We start from the raw sequence: 17612 nt of genomic DNA on the forward strand, positions 1-17612 counted from the left end.
CCAGCCTTTAAAAGCAATTATGGACAATAAATTAATTTAAAATTCACACGAAGAAACACAAGGTCCTAGTTCATACTGCAAATTCATATCTGTCCCCCCCCATCAAGGGAATGCATTAAGCATATTGAGGCAACGAAGGACCTGAAAATAACGGACGATTTTGCCGCATGCACCTGGTCAAGCAGTGCGAGAAGAATGTGAAGACCTCGTATTTCTTCTACACGCAAGTTTTAAATAACCAGCTTCTTCATTGCAATTTTTATTAAATTTATTACTCTAAAAATCTGAAATGTTAAACAATGAACATGGAATTACTATATAAAAAGAGATTATAAATACTATTTCAGAAAAAATGTTTATTTTGACTTTACACAAACTTTTTTTTAATTGCATTTCGGCAATAAAACGTTTGGTAATTTTGTTTTTGTATACATTCGTGAAATATTGCCGTCAGACAACTTCGCGTACATTGTTTTTTTTCCTTATAAGAAGCTATACATATCATACAATATTTTTCATGCAAATACATCGTTTCCTGGATTCCTTCGTCTAAATATATATATTTATATAGTAAATTATGATAAAGAATTAGGTAAAATAATACTATTGACCGAATATTTAAGAATGGTATACGAGGAATTCTACGAAATAAGACGGAGAAACGAGAAGCAAAATATACACGTGTACTTAATTTTTCTGAAAACTTATTTTTTATATATATGTAAAAAAGCAGCATAATTTAAATGCAGACATATATTCAATCAATAAATTCTTCAGGTATTTGCACAACATTGATCAATAATTTCACTGATAATGAAATAGCTAATAAATTATTTCATTACAGATGAAAAAATTTGGACAGATTTCTGTCATGCCCGCAAAGACAATGAAGAGTTGATGGTGGATGGAATGTTTAAATTAATTTAGCTCGAGAATTCCTTTTAATTACAGTTAAATTATTTAACATTACATAAATTATAGTTATTACTCTTCAAAACTTGTTACAGTTAAATTAACTAATTTTTTTTCAAAAATGATAATTAAATTAAATTTCATTTGGTGAAATCACAAACTGGAATAATTATTTGGAATAATTACGTATACATACGACATTTATATATATTACATAATTAATATATATAAAATAAATTTTTTTTTCTTTAGTAATTAAACGCATCCTGCATAATTTTTTTTTAATTCTTGGGATTTCATTTGGAATAAGAATCTTTCAAATACAAATATCTTACTATGATGTTTAATCCCCTTTAAAGTAGTGCTGACCAAATGGGAATTCCACTGAATGGCTATTAACAACAAGATGGAGGAAAAAAATATTTCAGTCCCTGAAATTAAAGATTTTGTTAATTTTTTTAAAAATAACATTAACAGATTATTGATTTCTGAATAATTTACATTCAAATTTACGTAAATTTTTTAAAAATCTTAAGTTATGAATCAAAAATATGTATATTTAAATCTCAAAAAACTTTGTTTAGCATCCCTGTCATATGAATGACCCAGATGCTAAACAAAGCAAAATGTGGCTCTTATTGTACTGTGCGACACTAACCAGATTATTGTGATTGGTCAAAAAGGTTTCATTTATAATTACCAATTTTAAGAAATAAAGTTGATTGGTCAAACAAACCAAAGCTTGGTAAAAGTCGAGATATTTCCGACTCCTAATAAACTAGTCAAATGGCCACTGACTTGCAGTTTCTATCTACTTTGCAATGGTTTTTATACTAATGTGAACATAGCTTCACTGTCTTTTGTATAATTAAAATGGATTTTGGTTAGTAATTAACTTTATCAAGTAAATTTAAATTAACATTTAATAACTACCATTACTATAAATTGTTTAATATGCATTTTATTATTCCATTGTTAAATGCAGAATGATCCCCTGTATTTAATAATCAAATACCTGAAGTACTTGTCAGGAGTAGAACCTGATAATATTGGAAATCAGTAGCATCCAACTGACTCGTCATGTGCCACCAATTTATTTATTTACAGTTTTGAACATTATCCTTCAAGTCTGACGTAAATGAATGTCCAATATTTAAGCATTTCTTGTGATACTTGCAGTACAGCAACAAGCCAGGATGATTCACAATACTGCCAAGTCCACCTTTTGCACATAGATTTCATTGATCATATGAAAATTTTTAAAAATTAATGCAATAAGAACACAAATCTGATTTCACTATCCATCTATCTATGAATTTGATATCACTATTTAAACATTGACAGATCACAGACTTTTTCTGACTCAAGTATTTAATTTTCAATAAAATTTGGAACAGAAACTGTCAGTAACATGATGCAATTGACAGGATGATCAAAGTATCTAAAGCCTGATAGTGAGTCTGCTGAATTACGAGCATTATAAGGTAAGAATTTAGTTTGACTTGAATTTAAAAATTGCAATGTATTTACTCAACATTGCCATTACAGCAATGCAGAGTGAAACTTTGATAAACTTCGTAAAGTAAACAGAAAGCCACTTTACAATAGCTTGTGATGAACCAGAAGCAAAATGGAGTAAAATAGTGTTAATAACTGAACTTGTTTGATTTCCAATTATAATTTGACCTAATATTGTAATAACAGGACTGCTGACAGTCTCATTGTTACAATAGGTCAAATTATAGTTGTCAGCAGTCACAATGCTGACAACTGATTAGTGAGACTACTGCCTTTGACATTATTGCACGGATTACCTTGTCTCTGACTCCTGCATATACAATAACATTCTTGAACACACCAATGACAAAGCAGATGCTGCCATTATTTGCGTGGAAACCACTGACTGTTTGTAGCTGACAATTCTTGATGCCATTTTGATAATATGAATTTTGCCTGAACAACATATCAATCCTTTCAAATGGCATACAAACATGCATAGCCCTTAGTAAATGCTTCTACCTAACTTCTCCAACCTAACAGTATATACACAATACTTCTGAATAGGCATATACATCAAGATTGCAGGTCAGAAACACTAAAGTGACTTTGATGCAAGCCCACCAATCATCAAACATTCTTTCTGACTTGAAAACTGAGAAATTAATAGCAGTAAAAATAAACTATCAACAACATTAAACAAGCTGGATTCCTGGTACAGTGGAATGATGAGAGAACAATATAAACAGTGTTATAAGAGGAAGGTCGAAGAGTGGCCTCAAAGTCTGTTTCAACTAGGCACAAATGTCAAATGGTATTAAGAGAATTTGTCTACACTCTTATCTAACAAGAATGCACATTACAAATGGAAGCCCTAAAACAACAAAAGAAGATAGTGTGTATCTGATTATCTCAAGAAAAAGCTTGAACTGATTAGCAACTGTCGTTGTGAACATTATGTCAGAGACCACAACATTGTGTGATATGTTATTAGTTATCAGTTCAAAAAGCTTAAAATAATTAAACTCCATCATAAAGTGCCAACCTCTGAATGACAATAACTAGGTGAAATAAAAAATTATGAAAAAATTAAATAAGGGGATATTTAGCTCAGTCTTTTAGTCATATTTTCATCTAAAAAAATTAATTTTTAAATAAAGTGTTAAAAAGTCAATATTTTTAAGATATAATTTCAGACCAATTTTTTGTTTTTCTTTTAAGGAAAATCATATCAGACTTATCACTTCTAAAGTCAAACTTGAAATTAGCACATCCATCATGCTACATAATTGTCAAGATCAACACAAGCTACCACGGAAATGGAGCCATATTATGACAAAAGCAGAATGGCAAGAGTGTGAATATTGAACATCCTAGTAGAGCAATCCATGAAATCTACCAAACCTTGCCTACACTATAACAAGCTTGAAGCTCTTGCAATACATTGGGTCATGACCAAACATTTTGACTGTACTTACAGGACCACCAAACATTTGAAATCTTAAATGGACCATTTCACACACAATGACAACAGTCAATCATAAGTTTGCCTAATGGCTTGCTGCTTTACAAGGATTCAACTTTGCCACACATGATAGATCAGAAGAATCAATGATCACAGTATACAGTTTATCCCAACAAACAATCTGTGTGCCCTAGTAATGCACCAATGAATTGCTAGTCAGAGGGCTGCAACAGATGATATATGTCAAAAGCTGAAAAAGAAATTGAAATGAATGTTCTGAGTACCTTTATTTCAGACCAGTCACAAGAAGACTAAGTGATGATTATCCAAGTGTTCCAGTCATGATAGCAGAGATGATTCCAAGCATACTTGAAAAGTATCATGATTGAATAGGCACTTTGCAAAATAAATGCCCATCATTTTATTTACAGATACTGGAAAAAAATGAGAATAAACATTCAGAAATATGTACGAGTATGTAAAATTTGATTGATTTACAAATATTGAACTCTGAAGGAAGGGAAGGTAAGATGAAATTGAGACCCTTTCTGGCATCCCATTCACTGTGATTTCCATTGACATATTGGACACCTCAGACAGGGATATGAATACATCATTTTTACAGCACATCATACTACAAGATTTCTCATAACTGAAACTCAGAGAACATGGCAACAAAGATTTGACCTTTGTTGCCATTTCAGTTGGGTGTTCAAACCAAATCCTTTTTTTTCTTTTGGAGTACCATAGAAAAATCATTCTAAATAATCCAACAGTTTTCAAATTAAAAACTATTGCCAAATTGTGAAAAGAATATGACATATGGCCTGCTCAATCAAACAGACTTGTCAAAAGACACATAAGAAGCCTAAGAAGTTCTACAAAAGACATTAGAAGGAAAGCCTGAGTGGCCAAAATACCAACAAATGGTTGTATTATGCTGAAATTGTGCAAGACATAAAGGAAGCAAGTTCTCCCAATATAACTTGTACATAACTATTAACTAGACATACGTAAAGCTGAATTTAGCTGAAGATGAATGACTCGATTAGACAAGGCTCTAAGGAAACAGTCAAGAAAAAATACAAATATTCCAGTCATGAAGACCAAAGAAATAGTGAATTGACACACTTTAGATTCCAGCTATAAGTCTGAAGACCTTTGTATTCTTGAACCAATGTGTGAAAGATCATTCACTGGTGACATGCCTGGATGGCAACATTGCTCATATGTCAGATAACTGTGAAGAAAGTCAAATCCTGTTGAGTTCTGTACCAGCTGAAGCAAAACTGAACAATTTTAAAGACTTTTTTGACAATTTTAAAGACAATTTTGTTCAATTTCTTTTGTTTTACTTGATCTGTTTTAAGTAAAATTTTATGTATGTTATATTAAATTAGGAGGAGATATATTTCATGAACTCTTTCTAAACAGCGTTTGGATTTATTTCTATATTTACATTTATTAAATTAATAAAATCCTCCATTAAAACTTTGAATCTGACAAAATATTAAGATACGAGTTTCTATGCATCATCAGATAAAAAAAATGATTAATCAGCTTCATCCATGTTTGAAGGGTGTTGGATTAAAGGTATTTAACTTAATAAAATTCTCATTTCTGCTAATATACTTATAAATAGTAAAAATAATTTGCTATTAGATTTTCAACATAATTATAAAGGAAGATGCACACATGCGGTGTGGCAAGGAAAAGTGGCAGAATGATGACACTTTTTCTAACCGCAGATGTCAATTTTGTGCCACTTTTCTCGTGCTGCAAAAGTTGATTGAATTCTATCTTTTGCAGCGACTGCCGGCAAGATGTGTTTCTATCAGCCAATAACAGTTTGTCTGGTAGTCATGTGAGAAAATAGAATCACATGGTGTTTTAATGGCAGGAAGTTTGATGCGGTTAACCGAGATAACTAACATCAGAATAAAGAGGAAAGGATAATAAATTTAACACAAATAATCATATAAAATTTAATTCAAAGAACAAAACAACCGAATCTTACTTGAAATAGTATTCTTTATCGAGAGATCTTAATTGAGGAATAAACGTATTTTGTACACCAGTTCTTTTTCAATTCGAGAAAATATCTCTAATCCAAAATCTTCATTCAAATCTTCTAGCTAAATAAAGCAAGCTGTACCAAACAAAATTTGTAAACAACCAAACAAAATTTGTAAACGTGGATCAGTTTCGTTTGCCATCTTGAATACTGAACGCATGCACTGAAATGTAAGCAGATTGCCACTTGTGTGGTTGCACTGCCACACGGCAAAGATGTGTTTATGAGACCGCTTTTCCTTGCCACACCCATGAGTGTATCCTCCTTAAATATATAGAGTTTCTTACTTGGTATATATCACTATAATAGCGATGAGAATGGCGAGAACTACAACACCAAACACCAGTAAACAACATTTTTTGCGACGTGTCTTACTCTGAAAAAATATCAAACTTAATATATACACACAGTCTGATTATTAATAAATAATAAATTAATATATTTAAGTGTTATTTTTAAATCTTTCCAGGCTATGGACACTACGATGGTCTTTCATTATGCTATTGTGGGTTTGGCCACAATACTGTGATTGGGTGTTGAGGGACAAGGCCTGACATATCTGAAACAAACTGCCCATGATAACTTCCTGGAGTTTATTGATTGCCCAGATTCAATCTTGAGTTCCCCAGAGTGGTAGGCCAAACATAATGATAATTTGAACATAAACTAATGTAACAAATTCAGATAATAGAATTATATTCAATGATCTAATAAAGGACAAATTATTATTTTAGTCATTTTTAATTAAACATTATTACACACAATAATTATTATTATAGTTTCACAAAGTAAGAAGCTAATAATAGCAAGATCTTATTCTTGTAAGAAAACAATTAGAAATGAAAAATCCCTACAAGTTTTTATCCAGTTCCAGTATTAATTTCAGGGTTGGATATATAAAAGTATTAATGTCTAGTGAAGTTGAGAATGATTAATGTCATTTATCAATGATTCCATACAATTAGTTTTAGAAATTATTTCACCTGACTAGCTAGATATTGTTTCTCAACTTACATGAATTATAGAACTATGTATTCATTTGAAATTATTGATGTAGAATATGGATTATCATATGTGAAACTTTTAATATGCAACTAGCTCTTTAATATTTTTAAATTGAAACTATCTACAAAATAGAAATAATTTAATTTCAAGATATAAAAACAAACACAAAATGCCTTTTATGATTGATTTTTGTATCTTGACATTTTTCTGTTTGTCTACAAAAAGAATAAAAAGCATTTTATGGTTTGTCTACAAAATTCAAAGCAAGTTTCACAGTTACATATGGTTTGGCAAAAAGTATTTTGCTGAAAATATAGTATGAGTGTATGTATGTTATGTACTGTACATTATGCTCAAAGACTAAAAACACTCATTGAGTAAAAAAAAAAAAAAATTCAACCAAAATGCACTCCGACTTCTCAAATCAACCACAATGCAAATTTTGTGTTCTGGCACTTTCACAAACTGAGAATTATACCGAAAATAAACAATTGGCGTCATTAATCTTATGTCAAGCTCTAAATTTCTAAGATAGAAACTTCTGTTTATCATTGTTTTTTACTAATATTAATTAATATAAAAATTTGTTTGTAGTTGTTCTCCTTGTGGGAATGTCATTATTGAAAACTAATTTCAATAAATTGACAATGTGATTTACAAATAAATTTCCTTATTTGACTTAAATCTTTAATACTTTTTTAGGTACTTTATCTAAGATTTTCAGGTGTCTTACACAGTATCAAAGACCCATAAACAAATCAATTCTCAATGTAGATAGAATTTGATTTCACTCTAAATAAAAAAGAAATTTGTTACTTAATTTTGTACTGATATTTTTATCATATTGAGTCAGGGCTGCCTTAATAAACATTCACAATATTTTGTGGCATTTTCACATTGCCAGATTGCATTTTGATTGATTATTAAAAATTTTCAACACAAATATCACTTTATGGTCTTACCGAATATGCAAAAGCACATTATGCAATTTTTGAAAGTGCCACAATATAAAATTTGCATCATAGCTGAATCTGAAGGCAATGCATTGTAGTCAAATTCTTTGCTCAATGAGCATTTTCAGTCTTTGACAGATATATATATATATATATATATAATATATATAATATACCCACCCCAATTGTAAACATTATTGATATGTCAGATCTAGTTTTAATCATCCCCATTCCATTATAGACATCATGAAAGATCATCTTAAGCCTAAAAAGTAGTTTAAAAAATTTATATATATATATATATTTTCTATCTGCAAGACACTAAGAGAATCTTTTATGATACTTTAATAGAGTGGTGGGGTAATTAAACTAGGTCTGGCATGTAAAAGTCAAACTACAGTTGATAATGAATTCTGATCCAAATTCAAGTCCAGATCCTTCAGAGTGGCAGTTATCACAGAGGTCATTCATTGTCAAATATACTGTTTATAGTGTTAATATACATTGTTAGGAAAAAGGAAAAAAAATCACTTTTACAATTATATCACATTGTTTAAATTATTATTAAAAGAAATATATAAAATATGCTGTGGTAATAATTACTTGATGTTCCCTTGCTTGTGCCAACTGTTTGGTTCCACTAGTAACATGTTCTGCAGCATTTTCAACATTGACTTCAATACTATCTACAAATATTAAAATTTTCATATGAATATTTACGTATTATTAAAGTTAGATACATTACACAAATCAAAATTAGCTGAAAAATACAATAACTTTGATTACTAGTTACTCATTATTATTTTTATTTTGAGTTAAAAATTTATTAGAAATTTTTAATAATCTTAATAAATATCTTAATAAACAAAATTAAAATTGTTTTAATCTTTCATCATAGTTCAAGTTCCCTTTTCATTACAATTTTTTTTGGTCAGTGTTATGTTTTTAATTTGTCAATAATTCCAAATAAAACCACATTGATCATTATATAAACAATAAACAAAAGGAAATTTAATATATAAAAGCATTCAAATAATGAGATTTCAAAAGAAAGACCTGATTTTATCATATAATAATAATAATAATTACAGTAGAGCATCGATTATCCGACTTAATTGGGGACTGGGGTTAGTCGGATAACCGAAGAAGTATGAAAAAATACATTATTAGTATAGTGTATTAGGCCTAGTTTAAATACTAGCCTCCCTTTCATGGTTGAGCCAGTGCTGCCAGCTAAACCATGCAAAAATTTAACAAAAATAATATTAAAGTAGCCAAGACATAACTAAATATTGTAGCGCCACATCACTAGCAGACATTTGAATTTGCCGACTAGAACGCGGTTGGTTAACCGATAAGTCGGTTAATAGATGCTATACTGTATATATACTTTTAAATATGCTTCATCCATATGAGCAAAATAAAAAAAATTACATGATTTTATTGTTCATTTCCATCTATTAAATATTTACATTGTAGAAATTTAATTATATTATTGAATTTTTTATCTTTATTACCCATTCATTACTTAATCATCAAAAGTTCAACATTGATGTAGAATTAGCTAACAGAGGTTTCCTTACTCTGAATTTACATTTAAATACTCTCCAATTAATAAATTAGCTATTTATAACAGTCCATTAAATGTGTCTAGAATGTTTTGGAAATTATTCTTGAAAATTAGTATGATATAAAATTTAAATTCTTGCCAAAAAATATAAAATTTCTTTATTTCATGACGGTTTATATTCTAGTCTAGTTTTTCAAAATAATTATAAAATTTGTTATCATCACAAAATCAACAATATTAAATGTTAATTATTTATAGTAAATTTTGTAAGCATATGTGGTTATCATATGTGTATTAATATGTTTGCTTCTATTGTATAACATATAACCATATAAATAATTCAATAAAGAATGACTATACTAATGACAATAAAGATGATAATGAATTAGTTATCATCATTGTCAGAAGCACAAATGCAATATTAATCTTATTATTATTCAGATGAAATTAATTACCAATGATTTCCCCTTGATCGTGTACTAGAGATGCAAGATCTTTGAAAATTTGATTCACATCAACAATGTCGGCCTGTAATATCAATATTTGTTTTACATATATCAAATAAAATATATTTAATATGCTTTTGAATAAATATTTTAAACATACCTCTAATTTACGAACAGCCATTTCCCTCTCTCTTAAAAGTTCTATATTGACATCTTCTTCCATTTGTAACTGAGTTGGACTAAATTAATATATATATATATATATAAAATAAATATAAAATCTCATTCTAAAATAGGAATATTTTATATATTCATAATATATACATTCTGTCAGGGCATGTGATCCAAAAATACAAACATCTCAGCCAATGTTCCCTCTAATTTTTTTTGTAGATGAGTGGAACATATACTTCTCTGAGCAAAAAAAAATTTTTGCTGAGCATATATATATAAAATCTTATTTTTTTCCTATAAAAATTAAAATAGTTATTTATAAAGTAGAGATTAAAATTCATTTTAAAACACACTTCCATACAAAATATTATCTTTTGTCAATGATTTAATGTATTTAATCGAAATATACATAGCAATAATCATGTTGCAGACAGAGTGAGAAATAAGTAAACAACAATTCAAATTAGTACGTATGCTCACCTGCGTGGCATATAAATTCTCGTGTGCGGCAACAATTTGAGCAGTGCGCGGCCGTGCAGCTTAGAGGGAACATTGATCTCAGCATCTATAAAGTTTATTAAAATAATTTTTTTGAGTGAGAAAAGTTTTATGAATTTAACGTGGGCACCTTTTGTAACATGGCAGATGTCACAATGATACTCAAGCTCTATAAGTGTTTTCCAGCAACTGAAGCATTATTCTGCTGCAGTGATACATTGTTTCAAATCATCAAAATCTCAAACTTTTCTCTGGTACATATAGACTTTAATAAAGCTGCATGAAACAAAATCCATGGAGTCATATATGGAAATCTAGGTGGCCAGGCAGATGGACCTTCTCTGACAATCCAATCTCCAGGAATAGTCTCATTCAAAAACAGCTTGACATATTGATGAGTGTGGTAGACACCACCTTGTTGAAATGTAAAACCTGAGAAAAAACTTACCATAACCTTAAAACAAAGCTCTGCAAACATGTCAAGGTAAGCTTGTCCTAATCAATGTGGGCTCTATGGAAAAAAAAAAAAACAAAAACAGACCAATGATGCCATTTTTGTGCACTCCTAACCAGACATTTTGATATTACCCTTTCATTTTTGATTATTTAGTGAAAATTCTCGTTACTCCAAATGCAGCAATTATGTCAATATAAATCTTGGAAAGATTTCCTACTGGATACACTTTAGTTTGTAAAAATATTATGAGCACTTCTTGCCTTAGAAGCTGTTATTTTTGGATTTTGTCTTAGTCCAAACATGCCATACATATAAGAAAATTTATAATATATGGTCTCAAACTTAGTGTTGCAATCCACAGCAATTCGTTGACAACTTGGAATGATCACAGTTCCTTTCTAAAGGGTATTAATCCTAATGACAACCATTTAAAATTAGTAAACAGCAGACAAACAAATCCCTCATTTCTTTTCATGCCAATTGTATAACTGGTTATAACCAACAATTATTCTCAAAATTACAGATCCACTTGCTTCAAGCAATGAAATTTTAATTAAAATAAACAGTGCATTCATAGCTTATCTGATCTAAACCAAAAATATTTTTGTGCACAAAAACCATAAATTAATTTATCATCTCAGGAGATTGTAATATTGAAAAATTTATAGTAAGTGTTTTCTGCTTCCAGAATAAAAACAAGGATAATTACTAATAGTAAAATAAAAGATACAATACACTTAAACATCAAGTACAGATCAAATTTAGTATATTTCTACATTCTAAAAATTAGGACGCAAGGTTTTGGCACACAAAAATAGAAAACCAAATCAATTTTAATAAAGTTTCGATTTTTGTTTAAAGAATAGATAATTTCATTTACAAAAACTATTGATATATTTTTGGTCAATCAAGATGCCAAAATGGGAGGTCGTTTTTCTTTAGCTGTATTATACTAAATGCATTTTTCTACTAAATAATAATATGTACCTAGCACAGAAAAAAGGAAAAAAATATGAAATTGACAAATACTTTAAAAAAATGCAAATCTAATGGAGAGAATTTAAATTAATCAAAAAATTATTCTGTTCAAGTAATTATTGATAATTATATTTAAAAGTAGTTAAATATGTTTAAGTAAATGAAACTTTTATTAATTCCATTGAAACAATTTATTTAGTTTTTTTAAATGTTCAAATAATTATATATTTTAAAAAGTTCAGATAAATATTTATGATTTATTTTAAGGTTAATTTGTGCTCTTAGTATGGATCTAAGCTAGTTTACCATTACCAAGGCCATTTACATTATGTCTTATATTATATTATGTCATGGTTTAAATTAGCAACCAAAGTTGGACTGCATTGTATGGTGGTGACTTTTTCATAAGTTTCCTCACAATGGTTAACAGAGTAAAAACAGACTGATTATTCTTGGCACTCAAAAATGTTCTTTATTAATGAATTAGTTCTTACGATACTATTATTGAAAGATTCCACAAAATGAAGAGAAAAATAAGTTCTTAAATTACTTTTACAACTTTATATACTGAATGATGAACTGAATAAAACTTCTTCAATATTTTATTAAATGTAGTAATTTTGTAGCAGTAATGTTTTAACATCTGATTTAAAATATTAAAAATTGATCATAGCTATATAAAATTATCATATATATATATATTACTAACAGAGGACTAACATGGGTCTAAAAGATTTTTTTTGAAAATCTTTCCAGTATCAATATTTTCAATAATATTAGATAATTATTGAATGTAACCATTAACTTTCTTTTTAATCAGACTATTTTTTATCATATCAGGCCAACCAATGTGAATTAATCTTCAATTCTAATTCAAATTTTACAAAACAAAGAGTATAAAAAAAAATTTTACCTGGCTAGATCTATTAAATTCACTGCATTTTTTGAAGATCTGTCATCAAATGGATTCTAGAACAAAATTATAATTTCAAAATCACTAACTTTGTTTTCATTAAAAAACAATGTACAATTTTATCAAATTTCATTATTATAAGATTATTGTATTAAGTTATTAATTTACTTGAACACTCATGAAGAGTAAGTACAATTTGTAAGTTTTATAATTTGAAAAAAACAGCTTTATAATATAGTAATAAAAACGTTTTATTAGTATATGAGTATTTTTGGTATACTATCATTTAACAGAATTGTATACATACATATATAAATACCAATATCAAAAATTGGATTTTTACTGTACCAAGCACATGAGACATTCATATGCTATCATAATGGCATTACATAAATAGAAATTAGTTGTTTTTCTAGTAAAGCCACCATTGCTTCAAATCTAACATTCTTGAAATTCTAATACTGACCCCTGTTAAACCTGAACTTGCTCTTGCTCTCATTACGCTCTCTCTCTCTTTGTGAGCCGCTGTTCGCTGAGTTTCTTGAAAATTCTTTAAGCATTCTGTAAACTCGTCAGTCAGTCGATCTTTTAACATCTTCACATCTTTCTACAAAATTTCAATTAAATTATTACTATGCTTTTCCATTTACTAATAAACAAATAAGTTTTAAAAATTACCTGATCTGAAGCACTGCTTAGATGGGATAGATTTTTTAAAAGTGAACTGGTATCTTTAGCCAACTGATTAGTATAATGTTGTACTTGGTGGCTGAACAAAATTAATATTTAGAATTGGTAAGACAGATGTAATACCTTAAAATTATGCTAATGTAAAATACTGTAGAAGTCAATGAAATTAATAATTAAGTTCAAAACATTGTTAACTAATGAATACTTTTAAGATCACTAAAATCATAAAAATTAGCAAACATTATCAATTTTCTTTCATAATTTTTCAATTTATAAACCTTTTCCAAACCACTAGTTAATCTAAAGAGTCTTAATTGGAAAATAACCATAAATATTAAGTATTCATAGGTGCTATAAAATGTTCAACAGTTATTTCTCTTAATTTTAACAATTTTAAACTATTATTATTGAGAAATAGTTCTATAACAATATTCAAGTAATAATATGAATAATAGATCAATATACAATCATCATAAATATTTCTTTTCCTTAATTTTTTTCTGCTTTATTAACACTATTATAATAAAATTTTAAAAACAGAATTCCTATGATAAATTCTACATATGCATATATTATATATGTGATTCTGAATATACAACCAGGGTTTAAGCTGTCACTAGTCTTTTTTGCTAAAATGCTACAAGAATTTAATTTAGTGACAACTTTCTTGGCACATTTTGCTAAAAAAAAAACTAACATTTTCCAAGTAGTTAAAGAGTTTCAAAAACTAACATTTTTAAGATGTTTTAACTAGAAGTATGGTCATTGGACCACTGATGGTCTGTTAGCATGCACCAAGTGGTCCAGAGATCAACTCATTTTTCAAAACTACAATTCTATTCTGTTTAGTTAGAGAAAAGAACATTTTTATGCACTGCATCTCTCTCACATCATATCACCAGATAGAGAAAACATTATAGCACACATGTATGATGACATTTACAGGATAGGAAGTTGGCCTAGGTGGTCTAAGGTTTATTTTACTTTGAGAATCACTGGTTTAAATAAATAATGAATGATAAACAGAAAGCTATTTTCCAAGTATTAATCTCAAGAAACTGACAAAAACAAATAATATTAGAGGCAACTTCTGTAAAAAGATTCATTATTTTTATCATTATAAAAGCAAACCAGAATTCACAGAAGTAAAATATAAATTTTAGATTAATTATTAAAAATTTTTCATAAACAAGATCAAATAGGCACAATATTAGAATTTGATTCTTTTGATATTAAAATAAAGAGTATAATCTAGTTAATAAATACTAATGAATGCAAATTTGCCCATTAAATTATTATATTAACAATAAAATACAGTGGGTGATCAGTTAATGAACAAATTGGATAACGAACACTTTCGCAAAAGATTTTTATGTTTGGACAATGAACACCTCACAGAACAAACACAAGATGACATAAAATAATGAATACCGATTGGTCTTCCCTTGTCTTCAGGCAACAATTCGGAACTTTTCGGAGCGTGGGAGACATCAACATCAACGCTCAACCCAGTATACAATGAGTGGATAGTATTCCTCCGAACTTTGAAACTCTCCCTTGTAATTCCAGCCTTTTATTTTTCTGACAGAAACAATTCTTTTATAGTATTCGCAAAACTGTCAGGCGAGCACTCATTAAGTTTTGCGTCAGTTTTTATTTTCAAAAGGAGAGAGTATACTAGCAAAGGTAGCGAGTGGGCAGATGTCTGATGTTTGATATTGCTGGGCAGAATGGCTTGAACAGGTCTACAGTAGGCTGCAGTTCAATCTTATCTAAGAAAGATACTATATAATCAAGAAGACTCAAACAGCTAAAGGAGCAAAAAAATCACATCTGAGAAATAAAGAACATCAAAGAGCTCATAATGGAACCTGAAACTGATCTGACAACAGAAGAATGCCAAGAACTCTTGAATGAAGAACACCAAGAAACTTGGCAATATATGTTTTCTTCTGAAAAAGAGGATTAATGCTGATATCTGCTATTAAAGATCTTTTGAAGAAGTGGGAGGATGTCAGAATAACGGTCTTAGAATGGCATCCAAACCAGGTTGAGGTTAATAGGTTTAGGGATCTCTATGATTACAATGCTATCAATTACTTCTGAAAAATCCTGAAGACGAGAGAAAAGCAATTGACATTACCAATTCTTTAGCCCCTACAAACAGAAAAAACATGACTAATAAAAATGCAAGACTGTGTATATATGTATTTCTACTATTATATTAATATATAAATAAATGTAGTAAGAAAGTATATATTTTTTATTTTTTGGGGGTCTCCAGAATGAATTAATCAAATTCCCATAAAAACCTATGGTAAATCAATAATCAGTTAACAAACAATTCAGATAGTGAACAAAGTCTTGGAACAGATTATGTTTGTTAACATATCATCCACTGTAATTTAAAGAAAAAAATAAGCAAAACATTATCAATATATTAATGAAAATTTGTAAATACAAATCATAGTCTGATTCCTAATAGACATATATACAGGTGAGATTATTTTCAGATTAGAATTAACTTAAGTCTAGTTTGAAACTAATCCAGTTTTTAGGTATGTCTGAATAACAAAAAACTTAACTTATTTAATTACTTACAGCTGTGAACGAAGAGTTTCGGAATCTTGTGGTGTTCCTAACTGACTGACCATCTTTTGCATGGAAGCAACTATTTTACATAATAAGGAAAAAAGTTTTTATTATTTAAGAAAAATTTTAAAAAATTATTTAATACTAATTACAGAGATTCAAACTAACAGATCTTTTAATATAAGTGATTTTTCATAATGTTTTCCTCCCCTCCACTTCTTGGGTACTAAAAGAACTTTTTTCTAAACCCATTCTGGGTCTGGGTGAACTCATGATAGGTAGTGAAGGATGGAACCAGGCTTATCTGGCACCAATCACCCACAGAATATTCTAGTTGCTTGCCTGGATTCATTTCATGTCCCCTAAAACTAAAGGCTAACAGCTTAATCAAGTCAACCATCTGGCTGTCAACTTGATTATAGCCAATTATAAATTAATTATGTTAAGAAGCCATTTATGTAAAATAATTAATGTAAAAAAAGCATAAAATTTTGGTGACAAATTTTTTATAATAATGAAATCAACCTAATGTGGCTATTTCTTTGTTTTCTTATTATTATAACAAATCTTTCAATGAGAGTTTTAATTATTGCAATGACACAATTTGACTTCACAGATGCATCATTAATTGAATCATGTATTAATATGTAGCACACAACTACATCAATCAATCCTACTGATTATAGAACATTAGAAATCACATATGCCAATAAATATACTCATTTATTTACTGTATTTCCATCAAATAAAGCTGTTATAATGATTTCTATTAAATTTTTCCTTTGATTTATGAAATCATTACAAGAAATGTTTTCTATTAATTGGTTTTTTACATGATTTTAAGAATAGATCTACAGTAAATTGCTAGCAATTAATTGTTTTAAATAATTACACATTGGTGGACAAAACTTACGGATGAAGAAGAAATGGGCAAGTATATGAAAAACTACATGTGGTTGTAGACCAAGAAAAAAACAATAGAATTGACAGCACATTCAACATGATTTAATATAATAATTACGTTCAAAGGAAGTACACAGATGTCAAAAGAGGGTGCTTTTGTAAAAGGTGCATATTGTCCAAAGACATGGTTGTACAAAAAATGCACAATACTACAAACAATCCTGAGTGTCATGTCAGTAAGGGATATGGCCATCATGAAGTGCAATGCAACTTTGTACACAACGTAGCATACTCAGAACAACTTGATCCGGGAGCAGTTGAGGCAAATTGTCCCACTCCTCTTTCACTGTATGGATGAGGGTCTCCTTGTCTGTTGGTAGATACTGTTGAGCAGCATTACGTCTCTCCAAGGCATCCCATACATTTTCAATCAGATTCAGGTCAGGAAAATGGACTGGCCAAACTACACGATGAATATCCTCTCT

The 17612-nt window shown here is 29.1% G+C and overlaps 1 protein-coding gene across 1 annotated transcript in view; it reads right to left on the reverse strand.

Annotated features, from left to right (window-relative positions):
• Nucleotides 1-336: 336 nt before the first annotated feature.
• The window catches only part of Syx7 (syntaxin 7), a 38185-nt gene continuing 20909 nt past the window's right edge, over nt 337-17612 (reverse strand). Inside the window, exons 4-12 of the mRNA XM_067288076.1 lie at nt 16234-16303; nt 13621-13711; nt 13409-13549; nt 12943-12998; nt 10083-10161; nt 9932-10004; nt 8510-8592; nt 6236-6324; nt 337-1343 (exon numbers count right to left, since the gene is read on the reverse strand). Of these exons, the coding sequence (XP_067144177.1) occupies nt 1337-1343; nt 6236-6324; nt 8510-8592; nt 9932-10004; nt 10083-10161; nt 12943-12998; nt 13409-13549; nt 13621-13711; nt 16234-16303 (689 nt within the window). The 3' untranslated portion in view covers nt 337-1336. The remainder of the gene's footprint in view (nt 1344-6235; nt 6325-8509; nt 8593-9931; nt 10005-10082; nt 10162-12942; nt 12999-13408; nt 13550-13620; nt 13712-16233; nt 16304-17612) is intronic.

The sequence above is a fragment of the Centruroides vittatus genome, unplaced genomic scaffold (genome assembly GCF_030686945.1).
Source record: "Centruroides vittatus isolate TY-2023 unplaced genomic scaffold, ASM3068694v2 scaffold_769, whole genome shotgun sequence".
Taxonomy (NCBI): Eukaryota; Metazoa; Arthropoda; class Arachnida; order Scorpiones; family Buthidae; genus Centruroides; species Centruroides vittatus.